Source organism: Spermophilus citellus (assembly GCF_964194105.1).
Source record: "Spermophilus citellus genome assembly, chromosome: 6".
In the NCBI taxonomy this organism is placed as follows: Eukaryota; Metazoa; Chordata; class Mammalia; order Rodentia; family Sciuridae; genus Spermophilus; species Spermophilus citellus.
The window spans coordinates 92364144-92391535 of NC_138187.1; the positions used below are offsets into that span (position 1 = coordinate 92364144).

The 27392-nt window shown below is 45.7% G+C and overlaps 1 protein-coding gene across 5 annotated transcripts in view; it reads right to left on the reverse strand.

Annotated features, from left to right (window-relative positions):
- The window catches only part of PFKP (phosphofructokinase, platelet), a 56266-nt gene extending 39015 nt beyond the window's left edge, over positions 1–17251 (reverse strand). Inside the window, exons 1-2 of one of the 5 annotated variants that reach the window (XM_081298420.1) lie at positions 17033–17251; positions 5308–5381 (exon numbers count right to left, since the gene is read on the reverse strand). In XM_081298420.1, the coding sequence (XP_081154546.1) occupies positions 5308–5381; positions 17033–17144 (186 nt within the window). In that variant the 5' untranslated portion in view covers positions 17145–17251. The remainder of the gene's footprint in view (positions 1–5307; positions 5382–17032) is intronic. The other 4 variants (XM_081298416.1, XM_081298418.1, XM_081298419.1 and 1 more) reach the window with 4 other exon arrangements.
- Positions 17252–27392: the final 10141 nt, after the last annotated feature.

Genomic DNA, 27392 nt, shown 5'->3' on the forward strand with positions numbered 1-27392 from the left:
TAGTAGAGGATAGGAAAGGCAGCTGAATACAACAGACATGAGTATGTCAATATGTAAATCAGTGGAAATGTAACTGATGTGACTCTGCAATCTGTATACGGGGTAAAAATGGGAGTTCATAACCCACTTGAATCAAAGTGTGAAATATGATATATCAAGAACTATGTAATGTTTTGAACAACCAATAAAAAAAAAAGTAATTTAATTGCCAATAAAAAGGAAAAACTATGCTACTCCATTAAAAAAAAAAAAAAAAAAGGAGTCAATAATCAGCAGACTAGGTAGAAAAGAACGGGTTAATCCACCATCCCTCCCCAGCTCTCTGACACGTAAGCCAAGGGCTTCGCATGCACCACACGTAGGCCTGCCCCAGATTTACAGGTCTGCAAGCCACAGCCAGATAGAACAGCTCAGGCTAATACAGTGCCAGACTTTTACCAGAAACACCAGCTCCTTCCAATGAATACACTTTCACACGCCCTCTACCAGAGAGAAAAAAAGAATCTTCAATTCCCCTCTTTCATACTAACCTGCTTAACTGTTTTAGTCTGATGGTAACCTCCAAAGCTCTGGCAAAACACAAAAACTAGACTAAAAAAAAAAATTACAAATGCAATAAAATACTAAATGGCACATCTTCTAAATTTGAGCCCACATATGTCAAGAATTGTGGTCCCCAATGAGGGTCGTTCTGCCAAGGGAACATTTTACCAATGTCTGGCAACATTTTTGACTGTCATGACTGAAGGGTGGGGGTGCTCCTGGCATCTCACTGGTAAGGACAGGATGCTGCTGGATATCCTGCAGTGTGCAGGACTCTGCTCCCTTCCCAGAATTCCCCAGCTCTGAATGTCATAGTGCTGAGGTCAAGAAAGAAGCTCCAAAATGTGGGCACAGTCTCAAGAGCTCAGGGAGAAGGCACCCACAATTTCCAGCAGGTCTATAAATAAATCAGCGGCAGACCCTGATGCTGTGTCTGGTCACAAACAGCCCCCCTTGGTGCTAGTGTAAGGAGGCCTCTGCACTGGACAGAGGAAGACACAGGATTATGGGTTAATTTATTCATCTTGCCACCGAGATGCTTGCTATAGGTCCACAATCCTTTACCCAAACTCTGTGAGTGAGAGGCAGACCAAAATTCAAAAGACACTGGATTTTAGCAAGCAGTATGAACATTACTGCTGTGTAACCTGGGGCTCTCAGGAGCATGCACCACCCCAAACCCACCCCTACAGACGTGGGATTCTGAAGATTAAGGTACAAATACACTGGGTGGGTGAGCCAGGATTTATAGGTAGCCTTATAGGCAGCCAGGATGTTATTGTAAGTTAGAAAAAACTTGCAGATTTTAGAATTTTTTTTTAATTTCAGAATTACAGATACAAATTTTTAAATCTATAACAGAGAGGAAATGATTCTCCAAACCGATCAAGTAGATAACATTTATTGCTACTGAGCAAAGAGCCTGCTACTTGCACAAAGGCCCTCTGGTCTGAGGTGGGTTTGAGAATATGCTTCTAGTGAGCCCAACCAAGGTAAAGTAGATATTGAGGACTATCCTCCTGTAAGGATATGAAGAATAGAGCTCTTCCACTAAGATTACCGTTTGTGGGGAGATGGACAGGGGTGTCATGAGAAGCACCTCATCATCTCTGGATGGGCAATTTCAATTCAAAAGAGTTCATCTTTGGGGTGTTTCCATTACACTCCACTAAGACAGAATTTTAAAATCCAGGTACGACTACATTCAGATATGCGACAGCCTCTATCTAAGGTGCCCACTCCTAGTAAAATAGTTACCATGAAACTTAGAGTCGTCTTTAAACAACATTTGCACACAGGATTCTCTTTGGCAACATCTCAATGGAAGAACTGTGGAGGTTCCTAGAGGAAATGGGAGCTGCCCAGAGCCAGGACTCCTCATTCCCCCTCCAGGAAAGGATAGGAAGAGGAGCCCACTCCAGCCAAAATTTCCCTTCACCACCGCTTCAGAGAGGAAAGGACAAACGCAGCCCCTACAGACCACTGGGTTCAGGCACCTTCGCTGCCTACCAGGAAGTGTGGACCTCAGAGCCCCAACTTCGCTAGTTGATAACCGTGATGGCTGACTTTGGGTGCTAGCTTGGCTGGATGGATGGCTGCTTCTATGAGGGTGTTTCAGGGAAGGCTGATGTGTGGGTCTCTGAACTGAGGAAGATCTGCCCTGAACGTGGCACTATCCAACAGGGTGGGGCCTGATGGAAGAAAAAGCAGCAGGAAGAGGCAGCTTGCAGTCCTGCTGTGCCCTGCTGAAGAGTTGCCCATGGACCTCAGAATCTGGTTTCTTAAGTCTCTGAATGCAGACCTGTACCCAGTGGCCCTCTAGGCAGCCGTGGGCCTTCAGCCTGTGGCTGGGAGCTGCATCTCTCACATTGAGCTTTCCAGCTTCTTGAAGTGAGCAGCTACTGATTTCCTTGGACTGCAGATGGCCACAGTGAGGCTTTTCAACCTCCGAGCTTATGGACCCATCTAACAAATCCCCAGCTATAACTTTAATGAATACAATGATGTAGAGAATAAATCTGGTTTATCTCAAAAGAAAGACCACATGTTCTCAGTTACAGGCCCATGAGATGTGTTCCATACCAATTCCTTAATTTTAAAATGTGCCTAGTCTCGTAGACATAGGTCTGAATATCACCAGAACACAGGTGGACAACCACGTGCACAGTGGCCAATAAAAACAGATACACAAGGGCCAGGAAGACAAAACCATTAAATCCAATCAAGTTGACCAGTTACTATTTCAAAAACAAAACCCTCGTATATCCATCAGCCTTACCAGGTCCTCCTTCTACCAATATCCAAACCAAGTGCAGAGTTGACCCCTGGTTTACGGGAGGGCTGCTCAGCCTCAACACTGCTCACATTTGAGGCCAGCTGGGCATCAGTGGTGGGGGCTACGTAGTTCACTTCAGAATGCTGGATGGCATCCCTGGACTTACCCACTAGGTGCCACCACCAACAACCCTTCCAACAATGAGGTAACGAAAAGTCTCAAAACACTAGCAAGTGTCCTTGGGGTCAGTCACTCCCCTGACCCTGGCCTAGGAGCCTGAGAGATCAACACACCTTCCTAGCCCTAAAAATGAGGCGTAGTGACCCAGAGAAAGTAAACTGTCTGGGATGGATCAGCTCTTTTCACTATGAAATAACAGAAATAACTTCCTTCCTCACAACTCGCACCCACAAAGTCACCACCAAGATCCAGTCAGTCGCTATCCTGAAGGCATTTGTAAAACAGGAGCATTAACAGAGGCCAGGGATTGTAGCAGCCACTGAAATCACAAGTTTTCCTGGGGAAACATCCTGTACTTTGTTGAACTTGAACACGTTTTCCTAATTTCGACAGAAAAACCTCATCTGAGGCTGCTCCAACTCCAAAGAGCTCATTCACTTATTAGGAACAGCTTCCAGGCCAAAACACCAAATTCTCCCTCCTGGTCTAATGCAGAATGCATACCTCACCACTTAAAAGAAAAGAAAAAGTCAAGGCTGTGGAAACTACCTCAGGGTGCACAGGTACGCTCTGCAGCAGGAGCAGGAAAAGGCAGCCAGTGGGTGTAGGTGAGAGACTTGGAGACTGAATGCAAACTGGAAGGTAGTGGGGTGGAAGGAAGGATGATGCCCGTGGCACCGACGCTAATGTGCTCATTCCAAGTCAATAAGCAGGGGAAAGCAGCCATCAGAGCCTGGCCAGAGCGCAGGAATGGAAATTCACAAGGGCAATTTGACCTTAAACCAATCCAAACACAAAATGATAAAACAGTGGTCTAGAAACTCGGAGGTTAAAACCGTCATTTTAAAATTGCCCCAACCAGATAAGTACAAATAGAAACCACATAACACTTCCAAAAAAGCAAACCAAAACACAGGAAAGTCCTCTTTTCAGCAAATGATAAACAAATGGTTCTGTAGACAAATGAGAGAAGAATGGGAACAGACATTTCACAAAAGGGGAAAATGAGTTAGTAGATGTGCAGGGGAATCTCGCCAGCTCCCGGGGAGTCGCATGAATGCAGCCACACACGTATCTGGCAAGCATGGGTGGCACAGTGCTGGATGGGGGTGGGCCTCAGGCTGGGGTTAGAAATTTTTGAAATCACTTTGGCCAGACATTGGCATTAAAAGGACCATGAGTTTGGACTCAGTCAATGCCAGGTCTTGGCAGGTAGTGATATAAAACCCTAGATGGTTTAAAATATTATATAGATCTTGCAGTGCTACGGTGGATCAGGAATCATGGAAGTGAGGGCCAAGTACACAATGGGTCATCAATCTGATGGAGCATTTTGGATCATTTAAAGCAAGAGTTGGGCCAGGAGTGGTGGCACATTCCTGTAGGCACCAGCAAATGGGAAAGCTGAGGCAGAAGCATCACAAGTTAGAGGCCAGCCTCAGCAACTTACTGTCACTCTGTTTCAAAAAATACAAAGGACTGGGGATGTGGCTCGGGGGGGGGGGCGAAGCATCCCTGGGTTCAATCCCCAGTACCAAAAATAAATAAATAAAGGAATAGTTGGAATCAATATACCAAACAGAAAACAGTCATAATGGCAGGAATAAAATACAGCATATAAAATATATTTGCTCTACTTTTCAAGATGTACATATTTCCTTCCAGTCTTTTAATATATATAATGCTGAGAGGAATCATACTCACTAATGGTCATCTTAAGAAAAATTTAATCTTAAAAATAAACATTCTCCTCTTCCCATTTTTTGAAGCTATGACTTATAAATGTAAAAATTAAAGGTAAAAATTTCCAAATAGTTCTTAAAATAAATAATGTGGTTCAAACTCTATTAGCACCTTTCATCCAACTATTACTGATTCTGAAGTTGCCAGGGCCTCAAAAGTCAAAGACTAGGTGCCACCCCTACTATTTGGTCACAGACTCTTCATTCTGAAACTAAAGCCTGAACACTAGGGAGTAGGCCTGGGTTTCATATGAATAATGAAAAGCTCAAAGTGGCTGTTTTACCCCATTTCTCAGAGTACTTGGTCAAGCTCAGCCCACACTGGAAAGGACTATATCACTTGTATGTGAATAAGAACTACAGACAAATACCACCATTTGAGATTACTGATCCTCCAAATCAAGAAAAGGAAGTTGATAGCAAAATGACATGTGCTCAGTCTTATCTCCTTTCTTCCCTCACTTCCTGTGCTCAGCTTTGGGAGACAGGTGAGAGACAGGCCTGCAATGGCAGAGCTCTGATAGATGGGAGGCACAGATAAACAATAAATGGGAAGCAAACACTGACCTCATATATAAAGTACACTTTGGCCCCCACGTATATTCCCATGCGCACCACAGCACGGACAGCAGCGTTCATACCTGAGAAAGAACAGGAACAACTGTTACTCAAGAGCCTGTGGTTCTGCCATTAATTAACCAAGACTACAGGTAAATTGTGCAACCTCTCCTACGTCCCTTTTCCCCTATGTGAGAAGTGAGGGATTAGTGTAAGGATTAAGAGAAACAGGGAACGTAAAGCAAGGTCACCCATCCATGGATACAGTGGATACGGGGGATACAGCCATAACAGAACCCGGAGCACTTTCAGTTCAGAACATTGGTGCCTGGGCTTGGTGTGAGTTCCCAAGCAGATCCACATGTGGCAGGTCAGCAGAGAAGATAGTCTTCTTGAAGTTAGCCACAGTCAAAGAAATCAATACTGAAAAGGGCAACTAGTCTGATTTGAGGAGTTGAAAAACTGGTTATTTCATTACCAGTATTAATATAATAAACAATTAGGTGATGGATTTAAGTGCAATATAAGTCATGCAATTCTATTAGAAGATTAAAAACCTGCCTAGTGTTAATATTAAACCTAACCAGGATAACTCAAGGACATCTTTCACATTTAAAAGAAACTAAGAGCAGCAAAGTTCGACGTGGAATCATACAAGTCCACTAGACTCGAATCTGCTTTGCTTTCCCCTTAAGTCCCATTTCTGCAGGCTGACAACTGACTGGAATTGCCCCCCCGCAGGCATGGAACCTGAACAGTCCTGCATCACTGCTCTGGCTAATGAGCTAAGGGCATCACGAGAAAAATGGAAGGACTGAGGACCAGGTCCAGAAAGATGCCTTCATAAGGGGGAGACACCCTAGCTTTCAGCCAAACTGCTCCCAGACACTCAACCACTCCTAATCTGCCTCCTCCATGTATTTACATTTTGGAAACAAATAAAACAAATATCAGAACCAGAGATGTCACAGAATATACAGACAATGTCTTTTGTTAAGTAAATGCCCCATAAAAATGAGCTGTGAGGAGACTAAACTTGAGTATATTTATATGGTGAATTGGCCCAGAAGATGGTTTAAAAAATCCTAAATTATGCTAGGCCAGTTCTGCAGTTCTGGAATAAGTTCATTACCACTGGAAGGCTGCACTTTTGAATGACAATATCCCTTTAGCTGAAAAGCCTTGGGATTGTATGTCTTAGAAATAAATGTATATGATATACATTTGATGCCTATGTACATGTGTATATCAAGTACCCTTATCACTTCATATTAAAAGCCAGTTTACTTTGTAAAGAAATTTTAACAACCTGCTGAATTTACTGGGGGCCATCTCTCAAGAAGGTCAAACTTGATGGCATGGTGGGTGGCATGCACCTGTAATCACAGCAACTCAGGAGGCTGAGGCAGGAGGATGGTGAGTACAAAGCCAGCCTCAGCAACACTGAGGTGCTAAGCAACTCAGTGAGACTCTGTCTCCAAATAAAATTTTAAAAAAGGGCTAGGGATGTGGCTCAGTGCTTGCCTGGCATGTGTGAGACACTGGGCTGGATTCTCAGCACCACATATAAATAAATGAAAAAGAAAAAGGTCAAACAGCATTTCTAAATATAATTGGATTCTTTTATCCTGGTAATTTTCTCTTTCCCCTGTACTCACTCTTGCTCAGCACCACAATTTTCTTCTGTGCCATTGAAACCAATACCTCCAATTGCCCCTGCCTATAAAAATGACATCTTTTCCTAAACTTTCTCCCTGAATCTATGTCCTGCTAACATCATCCACACCAGAAATTGGCCAGAGTGACTCAAGCAATTTCTTTTTTGTGTGTTTTTGCAAATAACTTATCAATACATTCTGTTAATTTATAAAAATAATTACAGATAAGGAAACAGACACATAAAAGCCTCCCCCCCGACCTTTGAAAACTCGATTCGAGGCTGCATGGCTATCTTCCTGAATATAATTCCATACTTCTTTCCTGTACACGATTTTTGAAGTTTTTGTACTCAACATCAGCACAAATGTTTTGTTTTAAACCACTCCAGTGCCATGCTCCCCTCCCCCTCCCCCATGACTCCTTGCTCTGGGGACTCTTCCTTCCTGCCTGGGGGCTGCAGGAAGTGCCTGTCAGCTTCCCCTGTTAACACTCCTCTTTGGAGGCTCTTCCTCAGCCTCCCCCTCGTCTGTCTCTCCTTATCCCCTGCAGGGAGAAGCACCTGCCTCTTGGCACTCACATCTGTGGCAGGCATCTTGCCTTACACTTAGGATTAAAAGCAGCAATTTCCAGATCCTTCCAACAGACTGTGTTGTTCTAGGACTTAATGCTACAGTCACTAAGAACAGGTGGGTTAGCCACCAAAGATATACCTGTATAGATACTGGGTGGCACCAGGGGATAAACTGTACCACAAGAACCTTTTTCCCATTTACTCCCCTTTACTCCCCTCTTCTCTGAACAATAATGTTCTCCAGGGCCTTTCATAAAGGCTTGCAAGTGAACAATCCTGGGGATTGAGGAACGTCCAAGGAAAAGAAATAGCAGGAGGACTGAAATTTTTAAAAGCTGGACACAAAAGACAAGGTGAGCCCCGGGGGCCTCCTCCAAGCACCTCTCCGCCTCCCACCTGGGGGAGAAAAGCTGGCTTCCCCTGAGGCAGCTCTACTAAGCTGGCAGCAGCCCCCGCAGGTCTTGCTCAAACCCCCTGGGGCAGATGGGTTGGGCCTTTGTTGGCAGTTCCTAACAGGCTTCCAGCTGTTGTGGGAACCACATTGTTGAGAAGCTCAGCTCTAAGCCCTAGGGGTTTTTCACTTGCAAGTTACCCTAATGGAGAAAGCCAGCTGGCCTTTTTTCACTTCTGCAGCTCAGGAGCTAGGAGCAACCTGTTTGGGACCAGGCAGGAAGCCTGCTAAGATTCTGCCACCTCCAGGGGTCCCTGAGAAAACTGGGCTCTGAGGGGATAAATTGATTTGCCCAAGGTAACAAAATCAATAAATGGTTTAGTGGCAATTTAAACCTTCCTCTTCTTTTAACTTAAAAGGCTCTCCAGGTTCACCTATTACAAAGACCAAGTGTAGGAAGCACCAAAGCAGGCTTCGGAAGGAGGCTTCAGGATAAGAATGCCTGCAGGGGCCAGATTCTCATTTCTTTGCTTGGGGGTGGGGCCTGATAGGATCGAAAGCTCCCAGCTTTGGGGTGTGATCTACTCTGCAAAGGGCCGCCTCCCCTGCCTCCCCTGAGCACTGTAGGTAGAGGCCTGAGGAAGGAGAACCTCAAAAGTGTTCTAGGAGGGGTCAAAGCAGGGAGCCAGAGACTGAAGGACCGGAGGCAAGGCGGGAAGAAATAAGCAGGAGAGTCACCAATCCTTGCAAATTCGACTGGTTTCACAGCCTGGTGGGTCAACATTCCCAGTTTCCTCATTTTGCTTAGGGCTGTCCTTGGGCTCAGCCACTAGGCCTTTTGGGACAAAGGGCCATTTCAGGGTTCTCTACTCAACACTCAAGCTACTGTTTTTAGAGACAGCCTAGTCCCAGTAGGGTTCATTCATTCTGTTTGGGTTTTGGTAGCCAGACCAGGGAAACAATAATGTTCATCAGCATTTCCGTGGGAAAATGTAATCCTCCTACTGAGCAGGAATCCTGGCATTGGGAAAGTAACCTCTTCATAATTTACCAAAATCTAATCCTCAGTCCTCAGGGAACACAGAATCCAGGTATGGAAAGCATGAAGACAAAAACAGACCTTGAGACAGCTAGTAATGAAAAACAAGTGATAATTCAGTGCAACAGAAAGGCCAGATTATTATTTTCTTGATATTACACATTTTCAATAGGTTCTCGCTCAACTTTAGTGCAACTAACAGTGATCAGGTAATTTCTTCCCTGAGGTCCAGAGTCTTGCATGTGCCACCAGCAGGGCCTGGCAAGAAAGCACCAGGATAGTCCTCATTTGTGGACTGAGGTGGCCTCCCAGTTTCCAAATGCTTGAGACTCTGCTCTGATAAAATTTATATTGTACGTCATTAGAAATGATACTTTTTGAGGAGATGGAAAGGCTAACTACACTGATCCAATCATTATACACCATATACATGCATCAGATTGCAACACTGTACCCCACAAATTAGTACAAAATATTTGGGGCTAATTAAAAATAAAACTTATTAAAAATGAGAAAAATATTGATTTAATAAAATACTTGGGACCCATCCTTTTACTTCCTTTCTTATCCAAATAGTGGAATAAATTTCCTCGCTTGACCTTTGACAGCATTGAGCCACTTTTCTTGAATATTTCACAGTACTTACCATATTCACTCACTAATTTCAGTATTTATAAATTCCCTTTTGAAAAATAAAGTCAGGTTGCTGGCTTCTCTTACAAAAAAGACGAATTTAAACTATGCCCTATCTTACTCTTGCTACTAAAGTTCTCCCTAAAGCTTTCTCTTTGAGCAGGTGGGAATCCCAGGGGGAATCCTATTGGGATGCTGGCTCCCTCATGGTTCAAAGTTATCAAGCCAGGAAGCCTCTCTGGACTGCCTAACCGCAGCTGCACCCACCGTGGCTTAAGTCAGGGAGGGGATAACTGCAGACACATCTGTGAGGAGGCCTTCATCCATTCCACCATCTACAGAGTCACATGGATTGTACATCTCCTGCTTGTCAGATACTGCTGGGATTCAACATTGACAAAACAGACCTTGTTGCAGCTTGTTACAGTCAGGGGAGACCAATAAACATGACAGACAAATAAAATATACCCACTGGTAAAAGGGCACAAGTGCTAAGGAGAAAAATAAGCAGATGAGGGCAGAGGCCACCTAGGGTGTAGAGGGTGCCAGAGAGGCTGCAAAAGTCAGGTAAGAATTGGAGAAGGCATCCCTGGAAACCTGATGTTTGAGGAAAGATCTGAAGAAGGTGAAAGTTAGCCAGTGGGCATCTAGAGAAGAACAGGCCAGGCCAGCAAAGGCCTAAGAGAGCATCCTGGAAGTGTGTGACCTTCAGGGTCCTCTGCAGAAGTCAGGACCATTTCCAGCTGTTCCCCTGCCTACCTCAAAGCTCTCACATAAAACTCACGGGGATCTTTTAACTACAGGTGGTAACATACCCATGTCTCTCTCACCACACTGTCCAGAGAAACATGTGTCTTGCCCAGATTGGGATGTGCAGTAGGTACCAGCACACAATGGATTTCAAAGATTTGGTGTGGAAATAATTTAAGTAACTTGTTAATACCCAAATCAATAACTATGTTCTGAAATAGTGGGTTAAAGAAAATAAATGTTTTAATGTGAAATAGAATTTCATTTTTTCCGTTTACTGTGAATAATGTAGCAACCATATCAATTGAAATTACCTATAAAACACCAACTACTTAGGCAAGCTTCATTCCCACTGGACAGAGGAGGTCCTGAGTGCTTAATCCTTGATGCATTGTGCACATCTGGCCACACTGATGACACAAAACTCTTCAAAGCCCATTCCAGGAACACCCATGGAATTTTAATTTCCTGTGGGTGGTTTTTCACAATCCCTCCCCCAACTTTTTTTTGCCTGCTATTATGAACACTGCTGTAAAAAAAAAATACCCTTTAGCCATCCTACCTGTATCAACCTCTGCTTACATACTCTGCTCACATACCCCAGACCCACCACCCCCTCAAGCCTCCATTAGTGGCTTGATCCTGTTCCTAACAACTCTCTAACCTCAGGCTCTCTCAGGCTCCCTGTCCCTGCTCCACTCCACAAAGCCACCTTTATCAGAGGTAGCCAGTAACCTTCACACAGCTTCCAGTTCACACAAGGTAAATCCAAAGTCCTCACCTGGTCTACCAGTAGCCAGGACCCGCCCAGGACCACTTCCTCCCACTGGCCCCAGGGCTCCCACTTCCTGCTGGCTCCTCCCTCCATGGAAACAGCAGCTTTCCCCCTCCATCTGCATAACCTCAGCCCAGACCCAAAACCCAGAGAAGGAATGACAACTGACTGAGCCTGAGGTGACTGTATGTCACTGTTTTAGTCATTTTTCTAATCTAAGGTTGAGTCCCTTATCTATAAATTGTTAAACAATGTATGTTTTTTTTAAAAAAAAGTCTCAAAATGTGGGTCAAGGTCAGAAATCCAACACAGGGAACTCCTGGGATGGTATCCTCTGGAAAAACCTCAAAGGAGCCTAGTCTCAAGGACCTGAGCACCAGTGGCCTCCAAGTGCAAGGCTCAAGCCTCACCTAACCCCCAAACTCAGCACCCACTTCTACCCAGGATCCTTAGGTGGCTGCAGAGGATAAAAAGCCCTGGGGAAAACTCTGACAGGGGCTCAGAGCTGTCCTGCATTGTTTCTTTGACACTTCCTATTTTGCCTGAGACTCTCATTAATGAAAAGGGTTGGGGGGGGAAAGGGAGGCAGGGAGAGAAGACTGAGTGATTTTCAATGTCTTGGTGCTGTAAATGCCAAAAAAAAAACAAAAAAACAAAAAACAAACAAACAAACAAAACAGGACCCTATCTCACTAGATAGCATAGCCAGGAACCAGGATCTATAAATAAGTCTCTTGAGTTTCAAATACACTGTTCTGCCATGTTTTGCTGCTTCTTTCTTCTAGACAAGCAGTTACTGTAATTACAAAGAAAGTCCATGATGGCAAAGGTACAAGGAATAGAGAACTAGTTAAGAGGAATTGCAGCCTTACACAGATACTTTGTAACCCATAAAAATACACTACCAGATAAAGCTTGATTAAAAAAAAAGTGACTCAATCATTTCCTTAACATAGAAGCATCTGTTCTTTATCCATATATGCATTTTAACATCATCACAATGGTAGTGGATGCACCGTTTTATAAACTGATGTTTTGTCCTTAACATGCTGTTTTGGTTTTCGTATTTCTTTTAATTTTAATGGCTTCTGACAGCCCCTAAGATTGATAGAGCTTATTTAAATAGCCCCAATTCTGCCTGCCAGAAGGTCTGAGTTCTCTACCAAAAGCTTTCAGCAACTGGAACCAAGGAGGAAAATATAAAATATGCCTTTTTGTGAAAGACAACATGATGTCTTTCCTTAGGGTCATCTGCATATGGCCCACAAAAAAATGTCTGAATTCATAGAAAAGGATGCATTTACACAAATCCACCACTCTCCTACAGAATTGGCTATGCTACAATTCTCACGTACTGCTTCCTAGGCCCACTAATTTTTGCTAAATTAATCATTACATTTTAAACTAAAAAGATCCCATTAAAGAACAGGCATACAGAATTCCAGGATACTGAAGGGCCCCAGAGCTGTGAGAGACAGAATGCCAGTATTCTCAATGTGCATTTTACTAGGCTCATGGGCAAGCTCTAGGCACCAAAGGGACCAAAGCAGGACGCTGACTGGGTGCTCAATAAATGCAGTTGTCTCTTGTATGATAGGTTCCAGGAATCCCCTCAGATATCAAAAACATCAAAAACCTTGAATGTTTCAAGTCCCTTCTACAAAATGATGTAATGCAGAATTTTAATATAATCTACACAATCTTCCCATGCACTTTAAATCATGTCTAAATTACTTGTGATATTTAATACAATGTAAATATTAAAATATTTTTTAAAATATTTTTCAATCTGAGGTCGGTTGAATCTGTAAATGCGGAAGGCACAAATTGGAGGACAGACACTGAAGAACCAACTAGCACTTTGGTGAAGTCTACATGTTCCTGCTCTGAGGATTAGAGAGAACTTTTGAGTCATTCACTTGGATGACCTCATGACAAAGGAAATGATCTGGAACCGTAATCACCTGCCACTTCCTCAGAGGTGACTCCAGGTGGGGAACAATCAACAAACATCTGAGTATTTGCCACCCGTGCTGGGTGCTGGAAATACAGTGTACTCAGTCTGGCACCTTTTCACTGCAGCCATAAAGCCAGGCACTAATACTCAGCTCTGCAAACTCTGGAATGCCAGTTCATCTCAGGTTTCAAGTGCGTGTGTGTAAAACAGGAATAAGTCAGCACCTGGGGGCAGCAAGCATGCTACATAACAGTCACTCAATGTTGGCTATTCTGTGATTAGAAAGACATACTTAAACTGTATGTACTGCCCATAAGTTCGGCTTTAAAGTTCTCCTTGCCTTAGGCAAAAAAGGTGCCTTTACATTCCTTATGGTCCTCTACTTAACCAAAGGATGGACTTTGACTCCTGAGCCTTTCTACCCACCCTAAGGATGCATGTTGACTCCTGAGCATCTTTCACCTCCCCTAAGAATGAACTTTGACTGTCTGAGCATTCATTCTCAGCCCCACCATACAGAAGCCTTGCAAACACTACATCCTGTGTCTAAGACCATGGATAATTTTTGGTGTGTGAAACAATATTATTTGAGGGTAGGTACTAGGTCATGGTAAACCTATCTATACAGCAATGCAGAGCTTAATTTTAGATGAAAGTGAAATCAATTTAATATTGCAGATATACTGTGCAACTTAAGAAGATGAAAAAAAATTGCCTTAAAATACTCTTTCTTAATGTGGGGACTAAAGGAGTCAGGAATACAGCTGGGGGACTTTTAGTTTTACTTTATGCTATATAAACTCCATTGGGAATGAAAGTGCTCAGTTACTTTGATATCTAGTGTGATGGTACATCATTTTAGCCACCTTGATTGTCATTACTATGAAAAGGCATTTTCTGTTCCACCAGAAAAAGCTGCCCAAAGGCTTACTCTGCATAATTTAGAGAGATGGGCTCTGCTCACATTTGAGCATGACTAGATCACAAGACCTCACTGAGAAAATCCCCCTAAGAACACGATTTAATGGAGAGTAAGGGGGGGGGGGTAAGATTTTAAAGCTTAGTTTAAATCTTGCCAAACTATCTGGAGCCTCATGGCCTTGCCTAAATTACTCATCTTTCTGTGGGTCTTTCTCCCCACCGCCAAAATTAAGAAATACATATCCTGGGGCAACCTGATTAGACCCAGAGATAGAAATTGTAAAGCTTTTAGTACATAAAATACACACAAAAAAATAGTTCCTATAACCATCTCAATATGAAATTTTACTGTAATTCCATATCTGATTAGAAAATGACCCTAAAAATGAGACCAAATTCTTATCCTTGCTCTCCAGCTATTATGCAAAAATCTTCTCTCTCAGAGAAAAATCAAGTACTAATACATTCAAGCGAAAATGGTGAAAGCATTGGAGTATAATAGATACTATCTCCAGGAATAACCTCCTCTAAGGATTGGTAAACCTGTTACTGCCAAGGCCAGAGCCTCTGAGCAAATATCTTGAGGCCAGCTTTCTCAGAAAGCAACGTGGGCAACTCTCAAGCAGGTCCAAGAAAACATCACAATAAGACTCGGTGGTTTCATGGAGCCTCAGGAAAATGAATAATGGCTTCATCCTCTAGTGAGAGCCCAGAGCTGAAAAAGCACCAGGCCATTTTCCATGCCACCTGCTAAACTAAGAGCAGCCATCTCCCACTAACCAAGCCCAAAGTTCTCAAACAATTTTCATTTTCTAGGTATCTTTTCTGCTGAAAGGGGAGAGATGGACATGTTAGTATTACTTAAGCTATAATTAAGTATTTATAACTTCTCACAAATGGCAGATTCCGGATAAGCAACAGAAAACTGATTCTGCAAATTGCAGCAGTATCTCATAGGTTTGTACACCAATCACCAAGTATTTTGGCAAACACTGGAACAAGTATTTTGACAAACACTTTATCAATCAATACAGCATCTTCATTCTAAAGTAATCTTGATGTGCAGCCCTGATGGGTTGGAGACTAGTTCCTCTTCCTGTGGCTATGGCTGCTTCTTCAGCAGCCCAGGATAAGATTCAAAGTGTTTCCTAACTTGACCAAGCACGAGGTCTCTGGAAAAATGCAGATGCTTTTGAAGCCCTTGGACTGGGAAGCCACTCAGGTCACAAGACAGACCTTCAGGCTGCCCTACACAAGCACATCTTTAGGCGTTTATTTAAATAACTCAGGCGATGTTATCTCCTATTTCAGTCTCCTGTTTTTCCAACCCCAGCCTTTGCTATCTCACAACATTTTCCTTCCCTAGGAAAGCAGCCCTTCATAAGGAATGTTTACACTGGGGCTCTCCTTACTATAATACCAATACTAGAGCAATTCTTTCTCCGACTGAGGAAGGAGGGCCTCCAAGGTGCGGGTGGTGACTGGTGCAGCGCTAACAGACTTTAAAGCAATCAGGACAGTCTCACTGGAAACTCCCTCCCGATAGCGCAGGCTTCCTACGCTGGCGCACCTGACGCTAGGCTCCGGGGATGCTGCCCCAGTGTCCCTCGAGTCCCGTCGGCCAAGGCGCAGGGGCGGCGACGGACTGGGCATCACGTAGGCTCTCGCAGCGGGCGGGGCGGTGCTCACGACTCCCCAACCTGCCGCCCCCGCGCCAGCACGGCCGGGCCCCGCCCCGCTCAAGGGCGAAGGGAAGGTCACCCACGGGGTGGGCAGGAGGCGGGGTACTGGGCTCATCCTCGGAGCATCCCTCCTCGGTGTGTAGCCTCAAAACGGGAGGAATGAGGCATCAGTGCCTTTATACTCATCTGGGAGAAGAGGGGGAAATAAAACCAAAACCCAGCTCAGGGAACAAGTGTCCAGCCCGCGTGATCTTGAAGGCTCCAAGGGTGTGTTCACCTGAGACGCGCACATCCACTTTACAGTAGTTGGTTTACCCTCACTAGGGATTTATATGGACCGGGGAACCCCTCAGTCAGGGAATTCCGGCGCCCCACGTGCACCCGGGCAAAAGGCCTTGTGAGCGGCTGACCACTCTCCATGTCGAAGGGTCCCAGGCTTGGGCCCCTTCCGCCTTGAAACCAGTCTCCACGTAGGGGTAAAGGGCAGCCCGGAGTCCGCGCCCCGAGTGCTGGTGACGTCCCGGAGTCCCCGCTTCCTGGTCTTTCCCGTCCAGGGGAGGCTGACAGGGAGGGCCTAGTGACCCATTTTTGTTTTCACTTTTGTCATAAGCCGGAAGACGACAGGAGGTCGGAGCAGAGAAACCTTTTTTAAAATCTCCCGGCGGAAACGTCGGGCGCAGCGGGTTAGCCGAGGCAGCACAGAGGAGGGACCCCCTGCGCGACCCCCGCCGCGTCCCGCAATGCAGCAGAGGGGACTACGCTAGTGCCGCGCGGGGGGCGCGAGTCAGCAGGAGGCGCGGTGTGTGTGTGTGGGGGGGGGGGGGGCTGGGAAGATCCCGCAAAGGGTGGGTACTGTGATATTCGAGGAGTCGTGCGGTACTCAAACTCTGGCAGGGATGCCTGGCTCCATTTTATGACTCAAATACAGAACGACCTCCAAGGATGGTTCCACCCCATTGCCATTATTGCTAAAATAGACCTGGAGGTGGAAAAATAATTTATCTTCCCGATGAAGAATACTACCGCCATATTCTCCGTCCTCCGCACCCCGCCCTGCAACTAAGTCCCATCGCCGGCTCCCGTCGCCCCCAGGAACCCCTGATGGCCCAGGGCTTCTCCCCACCCTACACCATCGCTTCTCCGCGTTTCTCCCCTGTCCCTTTCCCCATCTCTTTTCCCGGGCACTCCAGCCCCCATCCCTTCTCCTCGGTTCCCTCCCCATCCATTCTCCCCAGCCATCCTCCCGCAACGTTTCTCCCAGGTTCTTCCCATCCCCCTCCCCCCCCCCCCCGTTCCAGTAACCCCTTCCGCCGCCCTCCTCTCCCGCCCGGTTTCGGGAAGCGGGCGGGCGCGCACCTTGGGCATCCCCGCCGCTGGTGAGCACACCGATGGCTTTGCCGGACCCGGAGAGGTGCTCCAGGTACCTCGGGAAGGACCCCCTGGGGGTCGATGGGACGCTGCTGGCCATGGCGAGGAGGCCGGAGACCGCCGGTTCGCTCGGGTACGCAGCAAGCAGTGAGGACCTGGCCCACGCTCGCGGGCCTCGGAACCGCCGCCCCGCCCGCACCGGGCAGGAACCGCCTCCGCCCGCCCGAGGGCCAATGGGCGTTGGCGGGCGGGGCCGGCGCGCGGGCGGGGCTTGCGGGCGCGCTGCCAAATGGGCGTAGGGTGGGAGGAGCACGGCAGGTGGGGGTCTGCAGCACCCCGGGATTTTGTACGTGGAACGGGGTCGGGGGAGGTGCAGCCGCAGGGGGAGGGCTTACGGGGAGCATCCGCGGGTGGGGAGACCCCAGGCTGAGAGGCCCGGGGTGGGGATACCGCAGGTGGGCGGAGCGCAGCAGGTGGGCGAGAATGTCGCCAGCCGAATGTCGCCGCGTTAGGTAGGAACCGCTCTGGTGGGACTCGGAGATTCCTGGTGAACCCGAGTCGCCCCTGTGGTTGGGGTCCCAGTCGTCACAGAGACGCATGCACTGCTTCCCACAGGATTATTCCAGGAGAAGCGCCGGGAACAGTGATCTGCCCCAACGTTTTTCTCTGAGATCGCACAGGTTTCCCCTCCTTCTGTGATCAGGGAGGAAGAACTTGTGAGCGGATCTTCAAGTTGGTGGGAAAACGTGGGCGTTGCGGACTGAGGGATGACAAAGCTGTCATTTCTCGGGTCGTCTTTAGAGCGCTGGCGCTTCTGGGTCCTCCAGCTCTGGGCTGGCAGAAACAAAAGGGATTGAGACTAGGAGAACTTATGGACGCCACCGTCTGAGACATTCTCGCCTCCAGGCCTAGTCTGGAGAATCCGCGTGTAGCAGGAGAAGGCGCCACAAGGAAGCCATGGGGCTGGAGAGTAGGACAGCTGCTCCTACCTGAAGAAATCTGTCAAGGCATTGCCTGCCAGATAGCTGCTCTACTGGAAACTACAACGTCTGAAATGTCTGTAGTCAAAATCTTGTGCGATTGATGAGCAGTAAGTTAATTTTTATGGAGCTTCACCTAGTGCTGTGGTGCTTCAGGAAGCAGTCTCTTGAGATACATATCTCCTTCAGTGGTAACCCCAAGAGTTTCATAAAAGACCCCACACCGTGGTTCAGGGTGGGGGTGGCAGTCCGCGAGCCTTCTTTCTGCACAATAAATGTCTGTTGAACGGTAAAGAAAATAAAATAAAGAAACTGAACAAAGGCTGCAAAAGCAACACAAACTAGTTTTTTTATGTTAGACAAAAGATGGTGGTATGCGAATTTACATGGGTTTTGCCTCCTGCTCTGACTCATCTCTCTGAGCATCAAAAAATAATAAATCACATTGGTGGTGCCTGCATGGTCTGATCTCTGCTTAGGCCAGAATTGGTGGAGTGGTTCCTAAGCCCCAAGATCATCAGAATCACCTGGCCTCTCCACATCCCTGAAGTCCAATTTGTAGGAATGCACTCAGGGAATACACATTTTTAACAAGCTCCTTAGGTTACTCTGATGAATGCATAATTTGAGACCTGTTGTCTATGAATTAGCATAGACACTATTATCATAATAATTGGGAGAATCACCTTTTTTGGTTGTTTTCCTTTGTTAAATTTGTTCTTTCTAGTTATACAAAACAGTAGAATGTATTTTGACATATAGGTACATGGAGTATAAATTCCCATGTTTGTGGTTGTACATGATGTGGAGTTACATTGGTCATGTATTCATATATGAACATAGGAAAGTTATGTCTGATTCACTCTACTACTCTTTCCCATTCCAATGTCCCCTCCCTTCCCTCTATTCTGCCCTCCCCAATAGAGTGAATAGATGGGCTTATTTCACTTAGCATGCTAGTCCCCAATTCCATTAATTTACTGGCAAATGTCATTATTTCATTCTCCTTTATGACTGAGTAATATCCCATTGTGTATATGCACCACATTTTCTTTATCCATTCATCTGTTGAAGGGTACCTAGTTTTATGGCTTAGCTATTGTGAATTGAATAACAGGTGTTTGAAGTTGGCAGTGGCAGTGCCATTTATCTTGCCAAGACAGGAGGTTCCAGGCTCTAAGCACCCTTACCCACAGAGGTTTCTGTAGCCCAGGGCCTAGGGTCTGTGCTGTAGGAGTGTCAATCATTCATTCCTTTCTAAAGCAAATAATATTTTAAAAGATGGTCCACACTGATTTTTTAGTCCATTGCCCTTTATCTTCTCATGCAATTATTTTCATTACATAAAATTACAGGACTGGTCATTGGTTATCAAATTGTGTGAAATATAGGAAATGATAGGTACAACCTCAGATTAAACATAATAATGAGTTAAATTATGGCAAAAATATAAACTGGAATAAGAGTCAAGTACTGTTTTAGTTAGAAAGATATATTCACATGAAAATACACCCAGGATATATAAATAAGTGAAGAGGCAGGCTTGGAAGCAGTGTGAGCCTCTGTGTGTACACAAGCCTAGGTATTTTTAGTTCCATTCTCTTGTGTATTCTGAATATTGTCTTCCCCCCACACTTAAAAAAAAAGTATGGGTTTTAGAACAAAAATAGTAAATTTAAAACAATAGCTGGGCCTGGTGGTGCATACCTGTAAACCCAGTGAAGCTCAGGCAGGGGGATTGCAGACTCAAGGCCAGCCTCAGCAACTTAGGGAAACCCTGTCTCAAAAGAAAAAATAAAAAGGGCTGGAATGTGGTTCAGTGGTAGAGCACCCCTGAGTTCAATCCCCAGTACCCAATGAAGAAGCAATATGATTTAGAGTTGTCGGCTCCTCAAAGTTACGTATATTTTCCAGAAGCTTGAGTCTACGTTATGAAGAGTTGTGGCTCAGGTACACAATTGATCATTCAGCCACGGTCATGAGGAGCTCTAGCCCCATGCTCAGTTGATTAGGATATTAATATGTGACAAAAGTTAATAGTTAAAAATAGCCATCACTTATTTTTTTCTTTGTTTTTGCATTACAGTATTTTAATAGTTCTTTAACTGGAGGATGCTTTTAAAATTTGGGCCTTAGGAAAGAATCCTCTACTTCAAGAGAGGACCTTGCATCTCTCCTAACTTGTGTAGCTTACACCAGCAGGAGGTGGTGGGTGTGCTTTACTTGTGCCTAACACATTACCCTAAAAAGCTCTGTGGCTCATACCAATACACAGTAGTTTTGTGGTCCAGGCCCTCAGGCAGGCTTCACTTGGTCATCTGCTTCTGGGTCTCCCTGAGGCTGTAACAGGTGTCAGTCCCTGAAGTGGTGCCGGGAAATTCAAAAGGGGAAGGAACAGTTTCCAAGATCACCACCATGGCTGTTGGTAGGATTCAGGTTCACTCTGGCCACAGCCCTTGCTAGGCTGAGTCTATTATAGGATTATGTGACAAGAACCAGTGAGACTGGGCACCATGAGTAACTCACAGCCATTGCTACCTAGCCTCAGGGGAGACCGACCTGATGTCTTTTTGACTTGTTAGTTGGGGCACTAAGTCCAGCTTTCCAGTGGTGTGAACACTGGGGACCAGAGACCACTGGAAGTCATTCTTGGGGCTGCCTAGGGCAAGGGGAAGTATAGCACAAGCTGGGAGTGGATATCTTTCTAGCTCTTCTCTGCAGGGACCATGAAGCAGCAGCCTGCCCCGAGTTCTGAACTTCTGGAAAAGGGGAGCATTTCACCAGATCAGCAAGAAGGCTGAACACTGCCAGGAGGGAGCCCTACTTCAGGATGCCTCGGGTACGTTGGGGTACCATCCTTGCTCTTCTGCTATCATTAAGCTGGGGCCTTTCCCCTGCCCACAGTGGACTCCCAGTTTCTGGGAAATTGGTATCTCACCCCTGCAGGGACCGTCAATGAACTCCAGTCTCTGTACCTCCAATCTTCCTCGCTTCCATTTCTGGTGACTTCATCTTCTCAGCTGCTCAGGCTGAAACCTTAGGGCACTTGCCAGCCTCTGACATCTGAAAGCCATTGGAAAATCCTGCAGGAATACTCTCCTGGGCTGCTTAGTACCGCTAGTACCACCCATGTCTAGGCCACTGTCCCTGACATGGACCAAGTGACAGCTTCCTCTCTGCTCTGGCCCACTCTCCTTTCTGTGGGTGTCAACACAGAAGCCAAAGTGGGATGACTAAAATGTCATTCAGTGCCCTGTCCCTTCTCCAGTGACCCCCATTCACTCAGGGTAAAGGCCCTTCTCTCTGCCTGTGGAACATCCGGCTCCTTCCTGTGCCCTGTTCTCCTAGAAGCTTCTCTAATCCCACCAGCCCTGCTCTGCCCCAGATCTGCCCAGGTGGATGAACGTCTCAGAGCCACTGCACCTGCTCTTTCCTCAGCCCCAGGCACTGGCTTCTCACACTCACCTAGTCAGCTTGCTCAGTCATTGAGCAAGGTCTCCTTCATGGAGCACCCTGTTAGAAACTGCAGCCTCCACACATCCTCCTCCCCTTCTTGCTCTCCTCCAGAGGTGTGGCTTGCTACTGTCACCCGCACTGCGAGCTTACCTGGTTTCCCCTGTTTACTTGGTTCCTTGGCAGGTTTCCCCCACTGGACTCCAAGTGCTGTGAATACAGAAGTCTTTGCTTATTCACAGAGGCAATCCCAGGTCCTCCAACAGGGCCTGGCATACACGGAGCTGTGTTAGCTTTTTGTTGTTGCAACCAAAATACCCAATAAGAGCAACTTAGAGGAGGGAAAGGGTTTTTTGGCTCAGAGTTCCAGAGGTTTAGACAGCCCTCTGACTCCACAGCTCTGGGCCCAAGGTGAGGCAGAACATCATTGTGGAAGGACTTGGAGCAGCCCTGCTTCCCTCGTGGCAGTTAGGAAGCAGAGAGAGGGGGAAGGGGCTTCAGGCACCTTCCAGGGAAAGCCCTCAGTGACCCCCCTACTCTAGCCATGCCCCACCTGCCTACAGTCACCATCCAGTCCATTCAATGGGGTAGACTGATTAGGTTTCAACTCTCACAGTGTAATCATGTCACCTCCAAACATGCTGCTTTCACACAGGAGTGTGTGGGGGACACTTCAAATCCAAACCATACAGGAGCACACTCCATCAGTACTTACTTACTGAATGAATGAATGAATGAATGAACAGGTGGGTGGATGAAGAGTGAGAGGATTTCTCACAGAAGGGGTGGGGCATCTCTCTACCTGCTGCAGTCGCCATGGCTGAGGACAGCCCATGGGCCATGCTGGACTCAGTACCTGGCCCCCAGGATGCCCCCTCGTCACTGGCCTAAGGTAACCTCAACCCCCTTGGAGTATCCCCTTATCATTATTAGAAACAGTTTTGGCAGTACTTAATATATTCAGGCCCATTTGTTACTTTCCTTTTAAATGTCCATCATCTGTCAGTCTTGAAATCCTTCACCCCTGCTCCCACAGCACTGTATTCCCCTCTTTGGGAATTCCTGCTGTGTAATAAAATACTTCCAGGGTTGTAGGAAGTCAAGAACAGCGAGATCAGGTGAGGCCGTGAAGCCCCGCGCCTCTCCTCACTGCCTTCGCCATCCTTGCTCCTTCTCACTAGGATGACCCAGGACAGCTTGGCTCAGTGTCATCAAACTTGAATAAAAATGTAAGCAGCTTAGGATACTGTAGGTGCTCAGGATGAATCCCTGGGCTCCAGCACTGTCCTTGCCACTATGGACGCAGACTCCCAGAGATCCAGACTTTGCCCCTGCCTTGGCCACTCCCTTCTGTTCCAATCCCTGGGCTGCCTCTGAGCTAATGTGCAACCACAGCTGCCTGACATCCTTTCTGTCCTGTGCCTACTCCATCCTCCTTCTCACTTGCCCTCTCTTTCCTGAGATTGAGTAAATTCAGGAGGAAGTGAAGCCACCTGCTGGACTAGGAGATCCTTCAACCCTTGCCTCTCCCTCCAGCTGCAGGTCAGATTGCCTGCCCTTAAAACTAACTTAGCTCTCCATCTGGCAGTTAAACTTTAAATGATTTAGGAAAGAGTTGGATGTTTCCCAAGGCTTCGAAGCAGGATCATGCCATCCTGAAATAATATCTAGAAACTGGAAAAAGAAAAACGAAAAAATGTCTCATTTCTGTAAAGTATGAGGCCATTACGAATTTTGACTTCTCTGGGCCATTTCATCAATGAGTAAGTACACTAAAGCTTTTTTCACAGAATAACTTTATTTCCTTCTCAGTGTTTTAGTATGAGTTGATTAATGGAAATGTCCTCATCTTCCAACTCTCAGTGGAACAGGAAAGGAAGAATAATCATGGTGTTAAAGTGGACAATAAATGACTTGCTTTTTCAGGAACATCACTAGGCATTTCCATAGTTACTTAAGAAAATGGGGAGAACGAGAGATTGGTCTCCACTGGAAAATGTGTTACATACAAATTTTCCAATTAGAAAAAGAACTCAGGATTCTAGCAGCATTACTGTTAGGTTAAATACACATTCCATGCTTCAGTTGTGAAATGCTACATCTGAATATGAATTTGTGTATATTACACATAGACCTGTGACCTCTGTTTGTGCTTACGAATTTGAATTTGTAATTACTAGTTCTTAAAGCTCCTTGGTAAAAGGGACTTTGGTACACTGTTGGTGGAAAAGTAAATCAGTACAGCCATCATGGAAAATACTATGGAAGTTCCTTAAGTAATTAAAACAGAACTACCATGTGATCCAGCAGCTCTACTACTGGGTATGTATCAAAGGAGATGAGATGGACATGTTGGAGACATCTTCGCTGCTGTCTTCCTGCAGCCTTATTCACAAAAGCCGAGATAGGGAGTCAACCCACACACAATGGAATACCACTCTGCCTTAAAAAAACAAACAAACAAACAAACAAAAAAAACTGAAGGAAAGCTTGTCATTTATGCAAACATAGTTGAAGCTGGAGGACACCATACTAAGGGAAATGAGCCAGTCATGGAAAAATACATGAACTCACATACATGTGGAAACTGCAAAAACAAATTAGTAGAGAATAGAATGGTGGTAACCAGAGCTGGAGGAGGAAGGAAATAATGGGTAGATGTTTGTTAAATGTCACAGAGATAAATAAGAGGAGTAATTTCAGGAGATCTGCTGAACAGGGTGTAGAATATAGTAATAATATATCACGTACTTGAAAATAACCAAGAGGGTAGATGTTTAAATGTTTTTTCCACAGAAAGGTAAGTACCAGAGGTGATAGATATGTAATTAGTTAATTCAATCATTTTATAATGTACACATATATCAATATATTACATTGTGTATCATAAAAATATATATCTTAATTTGTCAAACATTTTTCTAAATAAATAAAATGTTCTCCTGTGGAAAAAAATTTTAAGAAAAAAATAAAGCTCTCTTAGTTCCAACTCAGAACTGAAGTGGTTCAAGTCTGGGCATTCAAGGACAAGCAAGCATTCCCGAAACCAAAGCTATAAAAATCTTACTTTTCAGTTTGCAGATGAGCATGACCAGGCCACACCCCTGTCAGTGGCACATGGCCAGAATCCAGCTGGAGTCTTCACTTTGTTTGCACGATTCTGACACAAGCCACGGACCTCTTCCTCTACCCAAGTGCATCTGCACACCCACCCCAAGTCATGTGGCAGTGTTAGGGGACTCCTGAGCTGGTGCTGAGTCCTGCTGCAAGGGGAGGAGTAGGACTGGACAGAATGAAGCCCAGGCCAAGGGCAAAGGCAGAACTGTGATCATGTGTCAGGAGCAGGCATCTCTGAGTTGTCATGAATGGCTGGGATGCCCTTCATATTAGTCCAGAGTTGGTGTCTTTGAGTCCAGGTCAAATTGACTTTTTGGCTCAGGATATAAGCAATCCACTCACCAGGGTGAGAAATTGGGGTCTTGGTCCTGAGTTTGGGGACCAAACATTGGCATTTGTGTGATTCATTTCTATGCCTTCCCTGGCAATGCCGTATTTGAAGAGTGGTCACTTCAAAGCTCCAGCTATTTTTATGGGTTGAGAGATGTCCATTTGAACACTCCTTGGGGACAGCTGATTCTCTTCCTAAAAAGCTTTCTACCATAACAGGCCATTCCTCCAGGGCTTTACAACATCAGAGCTGAGCTTCTGCTACTAATGAGCAGACACAGATAACTTTTGTCACTTAATGTACTCTGCCAGGGCCACCCCCTTTCTGTGAACTGTTCTTCCCTCACTTGCCTGAGGTCCTGAGTGGGTGGACTGACCACTTAGGGAGGTGGCTGGCTCCCTCTGCCCAGGTCATGGGAGGACACATGATACAGGCTGATTCACCAGGTGCCTGCTGATCCCTCCCAGAGCTGATGGGGAGATCCATTTCATCCTCTCATCAGGTGGAGAGAGCCTGTGTGGTGAAGCCAAAGACGGCTACGAGAGAGAAGAGATGTGGGGAGGGGGCAGAGAGAAGCACAGGAAGACAGAGACAGAAAAAAGAGAGTAAGAAAATACACAGAGTTCTTTAAATTTGCTTCTCGCTAAAGTTACCATCTAGGAAATAAAACTCCATCAATCAGCATGGCTGAGGGAATGGCAGAAGTTTGGCTCTCTGGGAGTTTTATGGATCCACATTGTGGCTGAGGCTTGCCTGCCTTCCTCCTTTAGATGGAAACATAGATCTGTACCTGTGGAAGTATTTTTACCCCAGTCCCGTTTTGTATGTGGTAGAACCTGATCCCTCACCCTACTTATATTTCACTTTAACCTTTTAGGTATTGGTGTTCTCCCAGCCAACAGAAAGCTGGAAGGGGCTGTTGGGATCAGGTAGTTCAGCCTCCTCACTTGATTAAAGAGGGCAAAGGCAGGGAGCAGGGAGCAGGTGTTGACGGAGGCCACATCACAACTGTATCTAGAGAGAGGGTCTTTTTACAAACTCAAGTGAGAAAATTGTTGTTCAGACCTTGAATTTTATTACTCATTCAACTTATATCTCTTAATCCCTTATTACCATTTGGAATTCATTATGGAAGACTGAAATGTGTCCATTCCAAAGGGCTGCCAACATTGCCCAGAGAAAGAAGTCCGTCCGATTACCCTTACTTGTAGATGTGGGTCTGTTTTAGTCATGCTTTTTTTTTTTTTTCTGGTATTTTTGGTCCCTGTGAACAAAAACCCTGACAAGAACAATGTAGAATAGGAAAAGTTTATTTATTTTCCTGGTTTCAGAAGTTCAGGCTGTGGCTGGCAGAGTCCACACCTCTGAGCCTAAGATGAGGCAGAACGTCATGGTGGCAGGGTGTAGCAGAAGAAAGCAGGTCAGGACATGGCAACCAGGGAACCGAGAGAGAACTCAGCTCAGAGGGACAAAATATAAACCCCTAAGGCATGCCCCCAGTGACCTACTCCCCAGCCACACCCTATATGACTAGAGTTACCATGAGTTAATCCACATCTGTGGATCCACTGATTAGGTTACAATGCTCATAATCTAATCACCTCAACTCTGAAAATGTTTGCATTGTCTCACACAAGAGCTTTTGGGGGATATCTCATATCTAAATGATAACATTCCACCTCTGGCCCCCAGATAATAAATGATTAGATTATGGGAGGTCTAACCTAACCAGGGGATTAATCCACTGATACGGATTAACTGTGGGCAAGTAGGGTGTGACGAAAGGAGGTGGTTATATTTTGTATGGTGGGTAGAGCTCTCTGCTTTCTAGTTGACATATCTGGAGCTACTTTTCAATGCCACACCCTTCTGTCATGATGTTCTGCATCATCTTGGGCCCAGACCTATGGAGTCAGCAGACCATGGACTGAACTTCTGAAACCATGAGCCAAAGTAAGCTTTTCCTCCTCTACATAGTTCTTTTCAGGTCTTTTGATCACAGTAACAAAAATGTTCACAGCCTTGGCCTGGAAGTAAATGTCTGGAAGTGGGATTCTTCCCCACCAACGTCTTCTGAGATTGTTTTCATGAGAAGTGGTCTTTCTCTTTTCCAAACTCCTTGAAATCTTGCAGTCATTATTTCATGCTAAACATCACATTCTGACCCATACAACAATTATGGATTCACCTGACTTGAAGTTGCTCCCAGGTGCCCAGTGTCCTGCTCAGTTCTGATTCGGTCACCATGCCTAGGAGGAGCAGGTGGCACGAAGTCGCTAACTGATGCAAGGTTCTTTGGCAAGTGAGTGCCCCAGAAATGTGAAAATCCCCTGAGACCTGGTGCCACACTCCTACGAAGTCACTTGGAAAAGTAACCCAGTTCCCTACATCACCGTCATTAAGTAAAGTTACATTCACTCTCATCTCAGTTTTTGTCAGCAACTTGAGCTAGATAGAACCATTTTGT